General features: G+C 40.3%; 1 protein-coding gene across 1 annotated transcript in view; it reads left to right on the top strand.

Annotated features, from left to right (window-relative positions):
* Nucleotides 1-6472: 6472 nt before the first annotated feature.
* Nucleotides 6473-20134, top strand: part of LOC310946493 (metal transporter CNNM4) — a gene marked incomplete at its 5' end in the record, with an annotated part of 48418 nt that continues 34756 nt past the window's right edge. The window contains one exon of the mRNA XM_083912969.1: nucleotides 6473-7889. Within this exon, the coding sequence (XP_083769095.1) occupies nucleotides 6473-7889 (1417 nt within the window). The remainder of the gene's footprint in view (nucleotides 7890-20134) is intronic.

The following is a 20134-nucleotide window of genomic DNA, read 5'->3' on the forward strand; positions in this document are numbered from 1 at the left end:
TGTTCAGGAACGTTGGTGTTAGTCAAGACTTCACTGTTTGTCCATCTCATTGGAAAAATCAAGACAAACAGCTGTAGATATACTCAAACCGCTTTACATCATCAGGTGATGAACTTTCATTCAGGTACAAATGAACACTCACCTTTAAATTCAGTTATGTGATGATTTAACTTATCTGCATTTATTTCATTAAGTTATACAGTTTTGATTTAAATGTGATCACTTTTTGATATTTTGGGTCATGGTGGTTTATTTCCATTTTTGTATCTGTTGTATTACTTTAATTCTTTCAGGGCTTCTTCACGCTGTGACACTAGTTGTAATGTGAACATGTTCAATAACATTAATGATAAATGTCTAGTTTGTGTTCAAAATAAAGTAAATTCCAGCAGACTGACTTTGCAGAGTGATGTTTCTGATATTTAGGCGCTACACTTTGATGGTGAGCATTTTAATTAATGATGAATCAGCCTCACGTATGAATCAAATATCAGTTATTTAAACATGATCCATGAAAATACAAAATAAAAAAGCTTAATAGTACGAATAAGATTTTATAAACTCAAGACATTTTTTGGTAACAAATACACCAAACCAAAAGGAAAATAGCAATTAAAACACTATTAGTGGTGGAAATTAACTATTAACTCAAAGTCTGAACTTAGATACGAGTTTGAGGTATTTGGCATGTTACTTTAAATACTACATTTAACTGACAATTTTCAGAATAAGATTTTACACACACAACCCGTTTCTATTCATGATGCATTTGTTTGGATTAATCCATCCCAGTAGTTCAAAATAATGCATCAAATGAAAAACAATAATATGAAATATTTAAAGTCACAAAATCCACCCAAAGCAGCAGTTTGGCTATTTTTTTATTATGTGTTTCACAGTGGTCTGTCAGGCTGCACTATCTTCGATTTAACCACAAGATGGAGCTCTGTTCTCAGGACAGACATTTACATAGTGAAGTTTCAAAAGAAAATGAGGACATAGTTCATCTTTTAATGTCTTAATTTAAAGTTATCTGTTTTACCCTACTCAGGATTCCTTCAGCGCCGTCCTCCCTTTTGTCCAGAGGTCAGATTCAGCCACAGAAGGGAGCAGGAGGGTGTTCAGTGTTCATGGAAAAGAAGCCTGTGAATGTTCTCAATTGTCCAGGTCATCGTTATCCCAAAAGCAATTTCAGTCAAAAGCAAGTGGACTTGGTTATTTGTCTAGGAAGACGTTTCACCTTCCATCCAAGAGGCTTCATCAGTTCATGTACGCATCTGACCAGACTGGGACTGGTCCATCTGGTGTGGAGATCCAGGTATTTAACCTCTCACAAGGCCGATGATGTCACTGGAACCCTTTGTGCTCCAAGCCCCATACAGGTACAAATGAACACTCATCTTTAAATTCAGTTATGTGATGATTTAACTTTCATCTGCATTTATTTCATTAAGTTATACAGTTTTGATTTAAATGTGATCAGTTTTTTTAATTTTGGGTCGTGGTGGTTTATTTCCATTTTTGTATCTGTTGTATTGCTTTAATTCTTTCAGGGCTTCTTCACACTGTAACACTTGTTGTAATGTGAACATGTTCAATAACATTAATAATGAATGTCTAGTTTGTGTTCAAATAAAGTAAATTCCAGCAGACGGACTTTGCAGAGTGATGTTTCTGATATTTAGGTGCTACACTTTGATGGTGAGCATTTTGAATAAATGATGAATCATCCTCACTTATGAATCAAATATCAATAATTTACACATGATCCACGAAAACACAAAATAAAAAAGCTTAATAGCACGAATAAGATTTTACAAACTCGAATTAGACATTTTTTGGTAACAAATACACAAAAACCAAAAGGAAAATAGCAATTAAAACACTATTAGTGATGGAAATTAACTATTATCTCAAAGTCTGAACTTAGATACGAGTTTGAGGTATTTGGCATGTTACTTTAAATACTACGTTTATCTGACAGCTAATTTTCAGATTAAGATTTTAAACACAAAACCTGTTTCTATTTATGATGCATTTGTGTGGATTAATCTACCCAAGTAGTTCAAATTAATGTATCAATGAAAAACAATAATAAGAAATATATAAAGTAACATAATCCACCCAAAGCAGCAATTTGGCTGTTGTTTTTTACTGTGTTTCACAGTGGTCTGTCAGGCTGCACTGTCCGTGATTTAACCACAAGATGGAGCTCTGTTCTCAGGAAAACAGCCTGAAGGTCCACCAAGAGGCAGGATGGAAGATGGACAAATTAGGACGGTTAACATGGAACCGACCGGCTAGCAACGACTAACGAGCAAAGGATCCTGAGAAGCTGCAGCTGGGTGGTCAAACGTGACAACTTACAGAGGCCTGCGGATACACCAAGGGAAAGCTAAATGTAGAAGGAAGGACCAAAGGCAAACTTGCACTGCGCAAGCAGGTCAGACAAGGAGAAGTCAAAGCAAGGTTGAGCACCACAGTGCTACTGATTTCACCATTATTACGGACCGTCAAAGGGAGGTGGAGCAGCTGTACCAGCAGCAGGCCCAAAGTCAACAACAGGTGCACAGCCCGGAGCGGGATTGTCATGCAGAGATACCCAGGAGCAGCAACCCCACAAGACAAGCAAAGGAGAGACCAACCAGACAAGCCAAAGTCAAATGGCCAGAATCCATCGAAAAAGCCACCTGGGAAAGCTTCGACCAGGAGTTGCACACCATCCTTGAGAATTCGCTACAAGGCAGCACAATCACCAAGCCAAGGTTTGGGGAGGTAATTCAAAGGAAGAACATCCCTAGGGAGGTGGGAAGACATGAGCAAGAGAATCACAAGCTGCTTAGGGGGTCCTGACGGAAAGCAGATGAGCACAAAAAGAAAGGTCTGGGACCAGATCAGAAGCAGACTTGCAACCCTGATAAGGGCAGAGCGGATCTGGAAGCGAAGAGGTAAGAGAGAGAAGGAGCGAGCAAGTTTCTGCCGGGATCCATTCAGATATGCCCGAAGCCTGTTTGAAGAGAAGGAGAGTGGGAGGCTGGAAGCCACCGAACAGGAGCTTGAGGAACACATCAAGAACTAGCTAACCGACCAAGAAAAGAACATCCCACTTGGGTCGCCAGGGCATGTACCCTGCCTGCTGTGCCAGCCGACGAATTTGACACAACGAAGTCAAGCTAGTGGTAGACAGTGCAAGGTCTGCCTCTGCTCCAGGTCCCAATGGCAGGCCCTACAAGATTTCTAAGAACTGCCCCATGGTACTGAAGCTACTCTGGAGGCAGATGAGAATAGCATGAAAGGCCCAAAACATCCCCTCAGAATGGAGCTGAGCAGTAACAGCCTTCATCCCAAAAGAACAAAATTCCTGCAACATCAACAAGTTTAGAGGCACATGGAAGGGAAAATGTAATTTTCTGTGTTGGCAAAGCGTTTAACCAACTACAATGAGCAACTGCTACATTGATACCAGTTTCTAGAAGGCAGGCGTCCCAGGGTTCCCGGGTTGTGTGGAACACACAACTGTGATCTGGGAGCAGATTCAGACAGCAAAGCAGGAAAAACAAGACCTCCACGTAATTTGGCTAGATTTTGAGAATGCCTATGGCTCCGTTTCCCATCAGCTAATCACCTTCGCTCTGGAATTCTTTCACATACCACCAAGTATGTGGAACCTCATTTCCAATTACTTCAGCAATTTTACTGTCTGCTACACAACACAAGATGCATCAACAAGCTGGCACCACCTAGAGCAAGGCATCACACTGGGCTGTTCAATCTTTTCCATCCTCTTCACAGCAGCCTTTGAAATCATCCTCATCGGGGGGAGACAGATGGTCCGAGGAGTAAGAGGACAGTTAGGCCAAAGACTGCTAGCTCTGCGGAGCTACATGGATGATGTAACCACCCTTCTACAAACAGCAGCCTGTACCAACTGGCTAATGAAGAGGTTTAAGAACTCCAGTTGGGCAATGATGAGGATAAAACCCTCCAAGTCCCGGAGTCTGTCCATACGTAAAGGAGACAGAAATGATCACATCTCTTTCACAGTGAACAGTGAGAAGCTCCTAACACTGAAGAACAACCCGTCCGAAGCCTTGGGAAACTGTATACAGCTGACTTGTCAGATAAGCATATGGCTAATACAGTGATGTCACAACTCACCGAAGGTCTAACATGGATCAACAAGAGCCATCTTCCGGGTAAATTCAAAATCTGTTGCTACCAATTCACCCTATTCAGGCGGCTAAGGTGGCTTCTCTAGATGTGTGAGATCACCACCTCCACTGTTGAGAAGATTGACTCAAAACCCAACAGCTACTTCAGGAAATGGCTGGGCCTACCCTGGGGCCTCATCAATGCCGGTCTGTTTGGGAGGAATGTACTTCAACTGCCATTGAAATCAATCCTGTTGGGCTACAGACAGGAGAAGGCTAGGCTCGTCCTAGAGCTGAGAGACTCGCAGGACCCATCTGTGCAGAACACCAAAGCCCCAGTCTGAACAGGTCACAAGTGGACGGCAGCGCAGTTGACAAGGCTATCAGCAGGAACCACCAAGAGATTGTCGGCACGACACAGTCAGGGAGAACTGGCCTAGGGTGGGGGACTGCCCCTAAGATGTGGTCAAAAGGAAGGAGAGGAAATGATTTCTGAGGTGGTCAGAACAGAGGAGGAAGAGCTATCTGATCAAAGCTCTTAGCCAAAGCTAACAAGGACGCTGGACGGCCTGGGAAGGAGTAATAAGAAGGACCGTAGGATGGGCTGACATGTGGAAAATCCCCAAAGTCATTCGTTTCCTCATAAGGTCCACCTACGACACCCTCCCAAGCACCAGCAACCTCTGTCTGTGGTATGGCTCAGAGGAGAGCTGCCAACTCTGCAATGCCCCAAGTTCGAGCCTGCAACATATCCTGTCAAGCTGCAAAATAGCACTGACCCAGGGTCGGTACAGGTGGCGCCATGAAAAAGCTGGCGGAGATCCTAGAGGTACATAGGGCTGAAGCAGCCAAAGAGCGCCTGTCACCAACATCAAGGCCGCTGATCTACTTTGTCAGAGAGGGAGGAGGGGCCTCCAACATCACACAGCCACAGAGATCAGCCCTGTCAGGCAGTTGCGAGTGGAACCTGAGAGTGGACCTTGATTGGCAGGGCAGGTTTCCAACAGAGATCATCACAACTAACATTCAACCGGACATCATTCTCTGGACTGCCGCAGTTCGGGCAGTAATCTTGGCTGAGCTCACTGTACTGTGGGAAGAGGAATGGAAGCAGCAAGTAGAAATGCTTAGCAGGCAGTCACTTGCCTGTGCTACCACCTACATAGTGAAGTTTCAAAAGAAAATGAGGACATAGTTCTTCATCTTTTGATCTCTTTTAAATTAAAGTTCTTCTCTGTTTTATCAAAAATAATACAGGGGTTGTGCACTTCTCAAACGTGACTACTCAGGATTCCTTCAGCACCGTCCTCCCTTTTGTCCAAAGGTCAGATTCAGCCACAGAATGGAGCAGGAGGGTGTTCAGTGTTCAGTGTTCATGGAAAAGACAGCATACACAGAGATGAACAGAAATAAATAGATAAATAAATAATAAATACATATACGCATGAATACATGTATAAATAAATAAATAGAATAAAATAATAAATAAATGCATAAATACATGGATGAATAAATGCATTCATAAATTAATAAAATAACAGCTGGATAGATAGATAGATAGATAAATAGATAGATAGATGAAGACGTTTATTATTATTATTGATCCCCAAGGAAATTCAAGTTTCAGCTGTTCCAAATATTACACACAAGTTGCAAGCAGTTAATTTACAAAAATAATAAATAAATGCTTTACTTTTATCTCTACATTTTTTTCACCTAGACTGTATTTCCATGTCCATATGTTAATGAGGTAGGAGGTCGAATTTATTCATGCATTTATTTATTCATTTATTTAAGTATTTATTTTCAAATTAATTTATATATTTCTTTACATGTATTTATTCCTGTATGTGTTTATGTATTTATTGAGACTTAAGGTTAGTGCTCCGTACTATTTATTTTCATTTATCTATTTTAATAATTTTTACATTTATTTATGCTTTATTTATTCATTTATGCACTTAAGTAATGTTAAGTCCTTCATACCATTTATTTGCATTTATTTATTTATTGCTGTATTCATTTATATATCTATAAGCTTAGTCCTCCATACTATTTATTTTCCTTTTATATATTTATTTCTGAATTAATTTATACATTTTTTTTATTTATTTAGTCCTCCATACATAAAGTCCACCTTAATAGCAAAAAATAAATAAAAATAAATATCAGTCGACCTTAAAAATGAAGCCTGAGGGGGCGCGGTCCAGTGACGCATCTCCCGCTGATTGGCTGCACGTAAATGAGGGGAGGGGGAAGCGGGCTCGTGGAAACGAGTAGGTGACGTCAGTTCCCCCTCATTCGCAGAGAGCGAAACAAACATGGCGATAGACTCGAGCGGACGGAGGTTTACGCTCACTTTACTCATCTTTTCTTGTGTTTTTGCGGGCGGGCAGAGTCAGGAGGCGGCGGCGGAGTGGAGAGTCGCCCCGCGGATACTCGGCATGAGGCTGGAGAAGAGCGACACGCCGGCCGGGACCACCGAGACAGGGGTTATCCAGGTGACCGAGGGCAGCGACACCCTCTTCAGGTTCTACGGGCTCCACTTGCTCCCGAACAGCACGTCGCTCATTAAGTTCACGGAGCTTTACTCCAGCGATAAAGAAGACGATGCTTTCGGCGCAGTCATGACCCCCTTCCCCAACAGGACTTGTCCCGAACTCACGAAGGATATAGAAGTAAAAGGGTCCATGGTGGTGACCAACCAGAACACCTCCGGGGTGTGTAGCCTCCGGATCAAGCAGCTCCGCAAGAGCGAGGCGGTGAAGGTGTTCGGCTTGTGCGTCCGCGACACCCAGGCGAAGGAGGAGACGTGGTACCTGTTGGATGAAAAAGACGGCAGAGTGCGCGTGGTGGAGGTGGCGAAATCCTTACTACCCATCTGGCTGCAGGTGATCCTCATCACCTTCCTACTGGTGCTGTCCGGCATGTTCAGTGGACTCAACCTGGGTCTGATGGCGCTGGACCCGATGGAGCTGCGCATCGTGCAGAGCTGCGGCACCGAGAAGGAGAAGAAATACGCGCGGAAGATCGAGCCCATACGCAGGAAGGGCAACTACCTGCTGTGCTCGCTGCTCCTCGGAAACGTCCTGGTCAACACCACCCTCACCATCCTCCTGGACGACCTCACCAAGTCCGGGATCGGTGCCGTGGTCGCATCCACGGTCGGGATCGTTATTTTCGGTGAGATCGTCCCGCAGGCGCTGTGCTCCCGACATGGCCTGGCGGTCGGGGCGAACACCATCATGGTCACCAAGTTGTTCATGCTGCTAACTTTCCCTCTGTCGTGGCCCATCAGCAAGCTCCTGGACTGCGTCCTCGGGCAGGAGATCGGCACCGTGTACAACCGGGAGAAGCTGGTGGAGATGCTGAAGGTCACCGAGCCGTACAACGACCTGGTGAAAGAGGAGCTCAACATGATCCAAGGCGCGCTGGAGCTCAGGACCAAGACTGTGGAGGACGTCATGACGCCGATCGGTAACTGCTTCATGATCCACAGCGACACCGTGCTGGACTTCAACACCATGTCCGAGATCATGGAGAGCGGATACACGAGGATACCTGTGTACGAGCACGAGCGGTCCAACATCGTGGACATCCTGTACGTGAAGGACCTGGCCTTCGTGGACCCGGACGACTGCACCACGCTCAAGACCATCACCAAGTTCTACAACCATCCGGTCCACTTTGTCTTCCACGACACCAAGCTGGACTCCATGCTGGAGGAGTTCAAGAAAGGTTTGTGGGAAAATCTTGTGATGTTGGGATGCTGATAAAGTCAAATAATTCATTTTGTGGTTTCCCCAAAACAAGCAGTGGTGGAAGAAGTACTCAGAGCTTTTATTTAAGTAAAAGTAGTAATACCTCACTGTAGAAATACTCTGTGAGAGGTCAAAGTCCTGCATTCAAACTGTCACTGAAGTTAAAAAAAAGTATAGCATCAAAATATACTTTAAGTGCAGAAAGTAAAAGTACTCACAATGCAGAATGGCCTGTTTCAGAATAATATATTATTGAATTATAATAGATTAATGTAAATGTTGTGGCTAATTTTAATTACTTTATATTCTACTGTGTAGCTTAATCTATAACAACATATCCTATTTTATTTATTGATAATATTCTGAATTAATATTCTTAATCTCTGAAGTATCTTAAGTTGCAAAATCAATGTAATGGAGTCAAAAGTTCCCCTATATATAATATTTCCCCTGAAATGTAGTGAAGTACAAGTAAAAAAACAGTTTAAAATGGAATTTCTCAAGTAAAATACAAAGTACCTCAAAATTGTTCTTAGGTACAGTACTTGAGTAAATGTACTTTCCGCCACTGAGCAGAAAAACTGCAGTGTAAAATCAGTACAAGTACAAAAGTTTTAGCATCCAAATATAATGAAAGCACAAAAAGTTAAAGTACTCCATTTCAGAATAATGTTTATCAATGTTTGCGTATTTGTAATGTAATTTGTCCATCAATAATTATGATTAGCTCCACCTTTATCAGCTATAATATTACTCTATATCCTACTGATTAACTTATTAGAATATGTCATAATTCATTAGTTGATTAAGCTAAGTAAATGTAAATAAAGTACAGTATTTGGCTCTAAAATGTTGTGGAGCTGGGACTGGACAATAATTTGATATGATTATTTAAAGTCTTTCATTGGACTTGTATCACAATGAAATCATCTAGATAGCGATAGAGAGATACATAACTATGTCATCTAAATGTATAATAACAAGCACATATTGACTCAAAATTCTAAGAAAATCTGACGTGCAACATTTTGAGTTTATATTTTTACGCTAAACTTCTGAATAAAATGAGAAACTACGTATTAAATTCAGGCAAAATCAGGCATTACCACATGGTTATTTCATATAGACTGTTTATTTATTAAATTAACAAAAAACACACTTTATTGTGATATATATCTTTATGCACAAGTGCCTCCAAATTGTACTGTTAATGTACTAACTGATCATTATTGAGTAATGAAGTGATATCGGGATAAAATATTTGCCAATTTCTCAAAGAGGTTGCTAATGGCAACCTGGCAACTGTTACAGTAGAGACCGAGAAGAGAAGTTCATTCATTAAAAGAGAGTCTGTCTGAAGATGGTGGTGAGCTGGTGGTGTTTTCTCTTAATGCAGGTGGGACTTCTAAATCAAGGTGACACCTTAATAGTAATAATAATAATATTTCTTCCAATCCAAACAATGTAAACAAGGTTGTTTTTCATGCCACCACATTTTAGAGAGAAGTATTTGCCATTCCTCCACTCCAGTACATTTACCTGACAGCCTTAATTACTTTTCACATTGAGATTTCTGCACCAAAAACATGTGAAAATGAAAAAGATCACCAGAAACAACTAGTTGATTAATCAATTTATAGAATATTAACTGTTATACGCAACTATTTTTTGATAACATTTTAGTCGTTTTTCTTAGAAACAAAGCCAAATATTTTATGGTTCCAGCATTTCCAACGATTTCCTTTTCATTATTTTAACAATTTTGAATTTATTTTCATTCATTTTTAAGCTTTGGGGCTGTTGGTTGGACAAAACAAATGTTGTGAAATACAGTGTTGTGTGTTAAAGCTGTGTTTCTGACTGTAAAGATGACTCAGCTTGAGAAGTGGCGTTGAGGCTTTTGTGATTGGGGATATCAGAAACACTTCCCTGTTATACTTCTTGTTTTGCTGCTTTTGCTCTTTCAAAACACACATGTGCACACTCCCTCTCTCAGGAGGATGTACACACACGCACTGATGCCAACCCCCGCAGGGATATGTTTTTCCTTTCTCAGGCATCTGGCCTCAAGGTCACAGGCAGTTGACACACTTGCTGTGTCTATATCTCAGTACAGTGAGGAATGAGTGATCTGTGTGTCTTTGTAGTAGCATCAATATCTGACTGTAAGACGCAGCAATAAAGGTAAAACATCACTGAACTTTGTCGGCTGCATCGGCTTCGCGTTCACATCATGTTCTTGCTAAATGCATCTTTAATTCACATAGATTGACTTTGGAGTGGCTGTAGTGGTGGTGCATGGCGCTGTGTGACATTTGGCCAAGGAACGGCTCTGCGGCTCATCTTTAGTAGGCTTGGCTGGCGAGGTGGGAGGGTTTGGCAAAGAACTGCAGTGCCCACACACACACACACACACACACACACACACACACACACACACACACACACACACACACACACACACACACACACACACACACACACACACACACACACACACACACACACACACACACACACACACACACACACACACACACACACACACACACACACACACACACACGCTGGCTGCACAGAGTGTTGAAAACAATCTACATCGGCTCAAAGCTCAGCAGAGAGATTTGGTGCAGGTAGTTATGAAAATACAGCCAGACACACGCACGCAGGCACATATACAACATAACATTTTATTTGAACATTAGTTAAAGAATATTATCAGCATGATTATTTGCTGATTTCTCTGATGTCATATTTGAAGTAATCTCAGTTGAATTCAGACGTAACTTAGTCCAGTCTTAGTTGCATTAATATCTACAGTATTGTAGACACATTACCACCTTAATGGGAATAAGAGACTAAGGGTTGTTGCAGCATTTTGCAAAGCTTTGGGCAATGCAACCGCTTGATGACATATGGCCATCCTTCAAGCTGTTCTGTCATATGAATCCTGAACAGCTTGAAACAAGCTTTTTCTAAATTTGCACCAAGAGGGCCAATGGCGTGACAGAAAAACGGTGCGAAAGGCTGAATATTGTGTGGGAAAAAGTCGTGAAATGCCATGACAGTGTGTGGTAGCATAAGAAACAATGAGTTTAGCCAGACTTGGAGCCAGTACCATATAGTTCACGTGGAGGGCTGTTAATGTAAAAAAAAAAGTCTGCAGGTAAATAATATAGGAGCTGTCATTTCCTTCTTAAGCTTAAGTGTACTGAAGATTTTGAGCTCTGTAAGATGTACTTGAAGGGATACTTTACCCATTTAAATTCAGGTGTGTGTCATAGCAATGTGGGCAGTGAACACAGAGTATTGATCTGAGCGAGATGATGTGAAAAGACACATTACACATTTTTTTGGCAGATCCTCGGTGCTCCTTTTCAGCAGGGACTTATTCCACTGAGACAGGCCAATTAAGAGTTTCTAAATATATTTTGACGATTATTATAATAATAATGTATTGAGGTTTCTTGAAATGCGTTGAATTCATTCATCTAAAAACAAGGCCTTAATTGTTATTATAATGTCTTTCAACGTTTATGTTAAAACATTAAAACATTGAAAATGGGATTTCTCGATTTCTTTCTTGATGTAATTCGGCTCAAATCTTGAAATACTTGGTAACATTTAGTTTTTCAAAAATATTTTAGGGAAAGCCTCTTGCCGTATCATCACGCAAATCTCGATGGTGGAACTAACAAAACAGTCATGTGGTTGCTGCTGGGATGAGCAGAGCAGATGCACACTTTTTTATTTTTGTTTATGGTGAAATTAGTCTTAAATTATATCCCAGATGGCATTAAAAAGTATTTAAAAGTCTTAGCCACAAGCCCTGTATTGTGAATCGCACAAGATTCGTGACATGATATTTTCATATTGTACAAAAAAAAAAAAGGCTTTTCGAAGTGGTTGACAATTTATTTACTGAATTACCATGAAACCTGTTCTATCGTTCTCAAGATATGGAATTACCTTTATCAGGATAGAAGGTTTTGGTCATATTGCCCAGCAAGCCCGAGCAAGGTTATGAAACCGCCGTGAGTGTTTCATCTTGAAGTCTTAGCTATTGAGAAATCCTCTGATACACAAAGGATCTGATCATTTCAATTGTTTTTATTCAAAATTATTCTTAGCAACTGTAATCAAATGGGCAAAGTCAAGAACATCCATCCTTTCCAAAGAAGTTGCAAAACATTTTATGTTTGTTTAGTTTCTTTTTACACACCAACCCCCATGCTGTGGCTGTGTTGGCGCGGTAACCTACAGGCTCTGACCCGACTCCCCGCTTACATTCTCAAGTTCCTCTCACTTGCCAGCTTTGCATCAGTTTCCACGGTGATGGCATCCAGCAGCGTCCGTGTGTACGTGCACAGGTTTCTTTATGTTGTGCTCTTTATAATCAAAATAGGCTCTCTCACTGCAAGGTTTTAAACTTTTCAAGTTCAGTTTGGTAATGAGGAAAATCATCAATGCTTTATATTCTGACATTTCTTCATTGTGTGTGTGTGTGCGTGTGCGTGTGCGTGTGCGTGTGTGTGTGACCTTTTTAGACAAGATGAAATTTTAATGTCACTGACAGAAATAGTGAGGGCAGACATCAGAGAAAATGTGAAAATATGTAAGAAAAAGAAGCTTTATTTATGTAATAACACAATGCTTCTCAAATACGTGAACTTTGGAGAACTGCAGGATCTTTCTAAGATGTGGAAATTAAAAAATATCACTCATGCATTATTCCTAAAATAATTGTATGATAATAAGTACAATAAAAAGCAATAACAACTTATAACAACAATATAAATGTCACATTTAATGCCACATTTTAATGTTAATGCCCGACTCTGCGTCGTCCATTAACAACTGATAATTGGACACCTCAGGCATTTACACGCTTACACCATAGCCACTTACTAAATAGAATAATAATTAGACCACTAATTTATATTTTCATGCCTTTTTGCAGTAAAATTACAATGAACAACTGGTTTCCCTTCGCTTCAACTGGCCACCGATACAAAAAGTGATGCTACCCTTAGTAACAGCATAGCAACAGAGCGTAACAACCAAACTAAACGCTGACAGGATAATAAACACCGTAAAGGTAGCAGACACCAAACATTGAACATGTTTATCAGGTTATTTGAGCCGTAGCCTATTGCCAGCTATGACTTTAAGTTTAGCCAGAGGGCATTAAGGCCTAGTTCATCCACGTAATTATGTTTGTTATTTTTATTATTTATTTATTTTTAAACAAAAAAGTTATTAACTGCCATTTTTGCAGACAAAGGAAGGACAAAGACAGCACTGTATGTTTACAATAGAAGTAAGTTGTTCTTGTCATGTTGTTCAGATGGGCTAAATATTTTGTTGCAATCAATGGTAACTGGAAGATTTGTCACGTGTTGCTATGGTTACTAATTAGATTGCATTCCTTTTCTAAACTGTGCAAACAGTTTTAATTTAGGCGTTTATGTGGGAGTTCCATCTACCTGTGGAATGTTCTCCAGCCAATCAGAATAGAGTATTCACAAAGACTATAAACTTTCTTAAAGGTTGAATATGGAGAATGAGCAGAACACCGCCATCTAGTGTCTCAAGATCGTAGTCGCAACAACAGAAAATAATTCCACCACTCCGGTTGCCAGGTTGGTCAGACCCGGCCCAGTAGCCTACAGGAGACCGGAGCCTGTTTGAACCCGTCCCCTCCGGCAAATCACACCATAAAAACAAGTATTGCAGAGAAGTTTGACTGACAGTTACCGTTAGCCGTTGCGGCTAAGTAACCATGAGAGTTAGCTTACTGATCAAGGAGAAACGTAGCCATTTGGGTGTGTGTTTTAATGCTGTTGAACTCCTTTATCTCAGTCCATGGAGTGAATGCTTGGCCTGTATTGACTCTCCGGTCACTCAGCTGCTAGGACAAATAAGCAGCTGCAGGATTGGCAAACTCCATTTCACCCAGTGCCAGCCTACAGTAGCTGCACCCAACAACAGACAACCCTGGCAACCCAGTCATTGTCAATCCCGTCAAAAAATTAAAAATATCAATTCAGACTAAATATATATTTTTTTATGGAAAAGCAATACTTTCATTCTGTACCCCTCAAAATTCCCCTGTGGGTGTATTATTATTATTTTTTTAAATATAGCTATTAATGAAGATTCTACATATTCAAGCTTTAATATAGTTTTTTAGTTTTTGACCAAAATGCCTTTTCGTAGTCAACGGGTGCGTGGGTGATAGAAAATAGAGTGACACAATGAAGAGCATATTTGAGATTTACTTCAATCACAAATAAAATACAGGCAGCACCCATTTGTGTCTGATGTACTCGTCATTACTCGCAGGGAGGTTTAACTTCATGCACTCTGGACATCAGGCATAATTTAGAGAACACACAAACACAAGTGAACCATGAATTCACTGGAGGCACATCACGCTCTGTCAACAGACGGTCACATGTTGTGCCCTCAAGCCATTTGTTATATTAGCTTACATTTTGGTCTCAGGGAAAGTAATGCCAGTATAGGATCCAGGGAAAATAAACATGTATGGCATGTTTGATGTAGTTTTTAGTTTTCTTCTAACTGACAGTGATAATGAAGGAGGCACAGCCCAAACACAGCACCTGTAGCAATAAAATGCACTAAACACTCAATTTTCAACAGTAAATTTATCATTTTCTAAAATCAGAAACATGTAAAATAACATTGATTTAAACAAAGAGCTGAAACAATGAATTCTTTGATGAATAGAACATTTTAAACATTTTTTAAAGCCCCAAAACGCCCCAAATTCACAGATACAAGCTTCTAAAATGATAACACTTTCTAGGTTTTCTAAAAATATTAAAGCTTGTATGTGGCGGTTTTGGACTCTGCTTTCAGTTGGGGATTTGGGAACCTGTGACGGACATTTTTAACAAACAAAATCAAAAGTAATCTACGAATATATCAATAATGAAATGATTTAATCTATGAAACTGAGTTTCTCTGCAAAATATCATGCAAAAGCATCACTTAAAATCTTGTTTACCAGAGACGCACTGATACGTTTCTAATTCATTCAGCATGGAAAAAAGCATAAAAAATGACTGAATGAAAGAAATCTTAGTTGCTGAGATCCAAACAACCGATTAGACGACTAAACGACTAAGAGGGGGCTGCTCTAGAAAGTCTTGAGAAACTAGGATTCATTAAATGGGATGTGAGTCAGTATGCAGGTCTAATAGACTAAACAGAACATTCCTATTGAACCGAAAACACTCAGGAAATGAAGGGACGTCTTTATTGTCTGCAGTTTATCAGTCACTAAGGCACTTATCTGGCCACCCCGCCCTGCCTTTAGGACCCCTTTATGTGTGCTATGTTAATGACAGTTTGTCTGTTAGGGAGTTGGGTATAAAAAAACCTCTCAGCGAGTGTCAGTGAAGTTCAAAGTGATGTGGTTCGCTTTAAAGGACTTCCACTACCCCTCTTTCAGATTTAGCCACTGGCAACCGCCTTTTTAAAGACGCTCACAAGGTTCAAACTTTGCGCCTCATTGACTGACATGTATAGATACGTTTATCTTGTACAACAAAATGTTAAAATCTCTTAAGCTACTGTTAGCCACAGACCTTTCTTTAATGCATCTAAACAAAACTCCATTAAAAACAATCCACAGATTTTGAGACGAGGGAACCAGGAGTACAAAATGCTAACCCACTTTTTAGGACTCATTCCTGCAACACTCTATATCATTTAGATTAGTCAAAACAAACCAGGACCAAAACTGCTTTTTTTTTACCACACTGTAAATACGTTTTTTCTGCTGTAATGTTGCATATTTACAATTGTAAGATTTCCAGCTATTTAATTGTCTTTTGAGTTTCTATCTATCAAAGAGTGAGTTAAAACACTGATTGATCATATGACCCACTAATAAATATTATATTAAAAATTTAAAGAATTGTCAACACACATAGTGAACGTGAACATGACAAGATGGAGGCTCTGACAGAACAGACTCACCTGCAGTAACATCTCACCGCCAAAGAGGCCGCTAGAAACAACATATCTCAAATCTTATGGAGTACAACTTTAAAGACTTCCGCAGTGGTTTCATTTTTTAGTCAGAGGTTGAGCTAGAGAGAGGATGCATCGCTCTGTTAGTGTTATGGGAACTAACAAACCTTACATTGGTGATTGTACATTGGTGTCTTGTTGTGACAGAGCTCCTTCCCTCACAAATGGACACCTGATCTGCTGCTGGAGACGATTGTCGTTTTGTGATACATTCGCATGTTGTTTAAATAACACATTCTGACAGCAGTGTAGTGCTTTTGTTTTTTTTTATTACCGGAGCATCAATAACACACAGGCATTGTTAAAATGTTGCACCTTTTGAAGGTTGTAAGTTTGCTTTATGACTTTGAGTATTTAAATCATGTTGAGTCCTTCTGATCCGTTGTATAAATATGAAAACACAATAGGTGATTGAAGTTTAACTCATCATTGTAAAGATTTGACCTTTTTAGCTTTTTCAAAATGAAACAAATGTGTTTAAATGAACACTACCAGCGCGGAGAGCTTTCATTCATTCTTTTACTGCTTTTTGACAGCTACTGGACATTTTAAGGTTTTCTTTCATGTTACTTACTGACTCAATTGAGACACCTGAGATGTCAAAATTATAACAAACTTATTTGTTTTCATTGTCTTTCTTGAAAAACATACATTTTAATAATGGTCGGATTTTGACGTGCTCAAAATAAGTCTCTGTGTCAACCAGATTATTCAAAGTGCAACTATTCTGTTTTTCTCACTTGGACGTCTTCACAAATAGCACTTCACCTGCGTATTTAGAGGGTTGTGCAGTTGGTGTTGTAATCTTTGTACCCACACACACATTTAAACACACCTCTGCTCCCAGTTATAATGTGACTGAGCTTGTGACACTCCCAACGTGTAAACACATACATTTCCTATACAACACCTTCATTCACTCTCACCCCCCCTTCATCCGAGCGCTAATCTAATCAACTTCTAATCACAACGTTTGACCCAAACCTTACTCTTCAAGAAGCCAGAAATATTTACTCTGCCTCTTCTTAATTGTGAAACACATTGAGTTTTATAAGTTAAAGATTGCCCAATGTCAGCCTGATAAGGTTGTCACAGGGTAGACCTGAATCTCCACTCCTCCTTTTATGGTGTGATGGGTGTGTCCCTCTCTTTCTCTCTCACTCTTCCCTCCATCTCTACCTCCAACAAACCAGTTTTTCTCTGCCCATCTGTCCTTGTTCCCCTGTTTTGTCCGTCTTGGAAGAGCAGTTTGAGTCACGCTTGACAGTGATTTGAATGTGATAAAATACTCATAGTTTTAATTTCTCCAAAAACAACAACAACAGTGTAGCAGAAAGCAAACAGTTAGCTTAGGTTATGTAACAACTACTCACGAGCGTTGGAGGTGTGCCAGGTAAAGTGAAAACACACAGTGAAGACTCGCACAACGAGAATCTTCCGGATATACTGAATGTCCCGTAAACATTGTTAAATCCCTCCTCAATAATTCCCTAAAAGCTGTTTATGAACAACATTAGAAGCAGGAGAAACAGGCCTCGCAGTTGTGGCGTTTGGACTTTTGAACACTTATCCACTCCCCATATCTGCATATATCATGCTCTGATGGTATCACCCTGCCCATTTCTCCACAGAATCATTGTTTTCTCTGTCACTTCGGATATTTTCTAATCAATGTGTGAACCCGTATAAGCGCCTTCTAGTCCTTCCTGTTTAAAATGTTTGATCAGAAACTGTGAAGTGTGTGGTACAAAGTCAGATCTGAACACTAAAAGGTGTTTCTTAGCAGTGTGCCGTGAAGATTCGGTGCAGGAGTTAAAAAAAATCAGCAAATTTCCTGTAACTATGTACACTGGTTGTGAGATACCTGCGTTGTCATGTTTTTTTGTTTTTTTTAATTGTAAGTCGACTGAGACCATGCCGGTCAGAGACAATCTCCCCTGCAGTGAGGGCTGTCACTGTGAAGAAACTTACCCGGTGGGGTTCCAGGGTGGCTCAAAAGCCTGGTATGCCGTATTATAGAATCTAACTTAACATTATGGTATGATGCATGTATTGCCAAAATAACCAAAGTTCACAAGTGCGAGTTGGGCACGGGAATTTTTTGCCAACAGCCTCTGAGGTTAGCAGATTGAAGGAAGCAGTCTCACTCTGCTTCAAATTCTGCGTTTTTTTCCTATCACTTAACTGGCCAGACAGATCTTAGAGGCGTGCGTGCGTGCGTGCGTGCGTGCGTGCGTGCGTGCGTGCGTGCGTGTGTGTGTGTGTGTGTGTCAACAGACATTTGACTTACTATTTTTAAGAGACAACCCCTCAGGTGTTCTGCTGAGTCACAGAGATTAAACACAGAGACACACGCACACATTCACTCATACTTGCATCAGCTGTCTTCCTTGTCTCTGGTGCTCTGCTTTCATTAATGGAAGATAAAACTTGAATGACTGATTTGGGTCTCATTTTCACTATAAAAACACATCACAATCTCAAAGACGGAAGGATCATTCTTTTATCTCTTCAACAGGCTCTTTGCCAGCAAAGAAAAAATATATTATTATATCGTCTGCTGCTATTTTTAGGCTATTAAGTGCATTTTTGTTCTGCTAGAAGCACTCATTTCTCATCTATTGTCACACCGTCTTCCTAAGCAGATGGCATATGCACAATTGCAGTTTCATTCTTGACTTTGGGAATTATTAGGTATACTGTACTGTAAATGTTACATGATAATGCACCGCAATAATGTGTATACTTGCAGCCCTGGATGCATCGGTGGTGTGGGAAGTGTGGACCTTTACTCATCAAGACTCATGCAATCAGCAGCTGGAAATCAGTAGCAGACAGTTTTCTCTCTGATTCTCTTCTTATCAGCCGCCTTCTGCTTCTCTGTCTTTTCCTGCCGCGTCGTCGCAGCTAGCTTGAAGTGCTGACAGTGCAGCCGCAGTCCTCTCAACTTTAGTGTGTGTGTGTGTGTGTGTGTGTGTGTGTGTGTGTGTGTGTGTGTGTGTGTGTGTGTGTGTGTGTGTGTGTGTGTGTGTGTGTGTGTGTGTGTGTGTGTGTGTGTGTGTGTGTGTGTGTGTGTGTGTGTGTGTGTGTGTGTGTGTGTGTGTGTGTGTGTGTGTGTGTGTGTGTGTGTGTGTGTGTGTGTGTGTGTGTGTGTGTGTGTGTCATGCCAACACACACACACGAGGCTGTGTGTGCCTTAATGATATCAGTCAGCATGAATAAAGAGCAGCTCAGTCAGCACAATGGACTTCATGTCCCAAGCACATGCAGTTGTCTGTTGCTACACATCATATTACATAACGCCTAATTTAAACGTTGTTAAACTGTTTTTGGAAAAGCAGATCAGACTGGAGGCGTTTTAGTGTCAGATTTTGTTGGTTTCATTTGGGCCATAAATCAAAACGATACTTTATATGTTTTTACTGGCCTCAATATAAACAAATATTCTGCAAAAACCTGCAGTGTATTTAAATGTTTTTACAACAAAGACAATGATCAGAAAATAAGAAAAAGTATAAATTTGCATCTAACAATAATTGTCATCGTTTTAAATGAGTATATCTTGATTTATCGTTTTTTTTCTACGAAATATCAGACAGTTGTGAGAAATACCCATCAACTGTTCCCAAGTTGACATATAATAAAACTAGAGGTGCAAAGATTGGTCAATTAATTCATTAATCAATTAATACTGCTGAGCTAAAGGCTGCAGCTTCTCTTTCTTTGACTGAACACACAGTGTCTGAATAATTAATTAATCGTCAGTTGCTGAAAGAAAAAATATATGTAATAATAATCGCCAACTCTTTTAATAATTAACTGATTAATCATAAAAGTTGTTTCAAGTGTCTTTTCCATTGTGAGGATTTGCTGCAGAACTGAATATATTCAGGTTGTAGGTCGGACAAAACGAGCCGATTTGAATGAGGAAGTCAGGAATAACTTCCCCGGAGTTGTAAAATCCTGACTCAAAGGTGAATAAACTGCAGTGCACTGTGTTGGTGTATGATAAACTTTTAAACCCGGTTTTATATTTAATCTCCTCACTGATCCTCGTCGACAACACACCGGTGCTCAAACTTAACATGTCACCGCCCCTGATGTGGCCGAAAGTGGTGATCAAGTCGACATGAGGCGCAAGGAAGTACTTTCATTTCT

The sequence above is a fragment of the Echiichthys vipera genome, assembly GCF_963691815.1.
Source record: "Echiichthys vipera genome assembly, chromosome: 4".
Lineage (NCBI taxonomy): Eukaryota > Metazoa > Chordata > Actinopteri > Perciformes > Trachinidae > Echiichthys > Echiichthys vipera.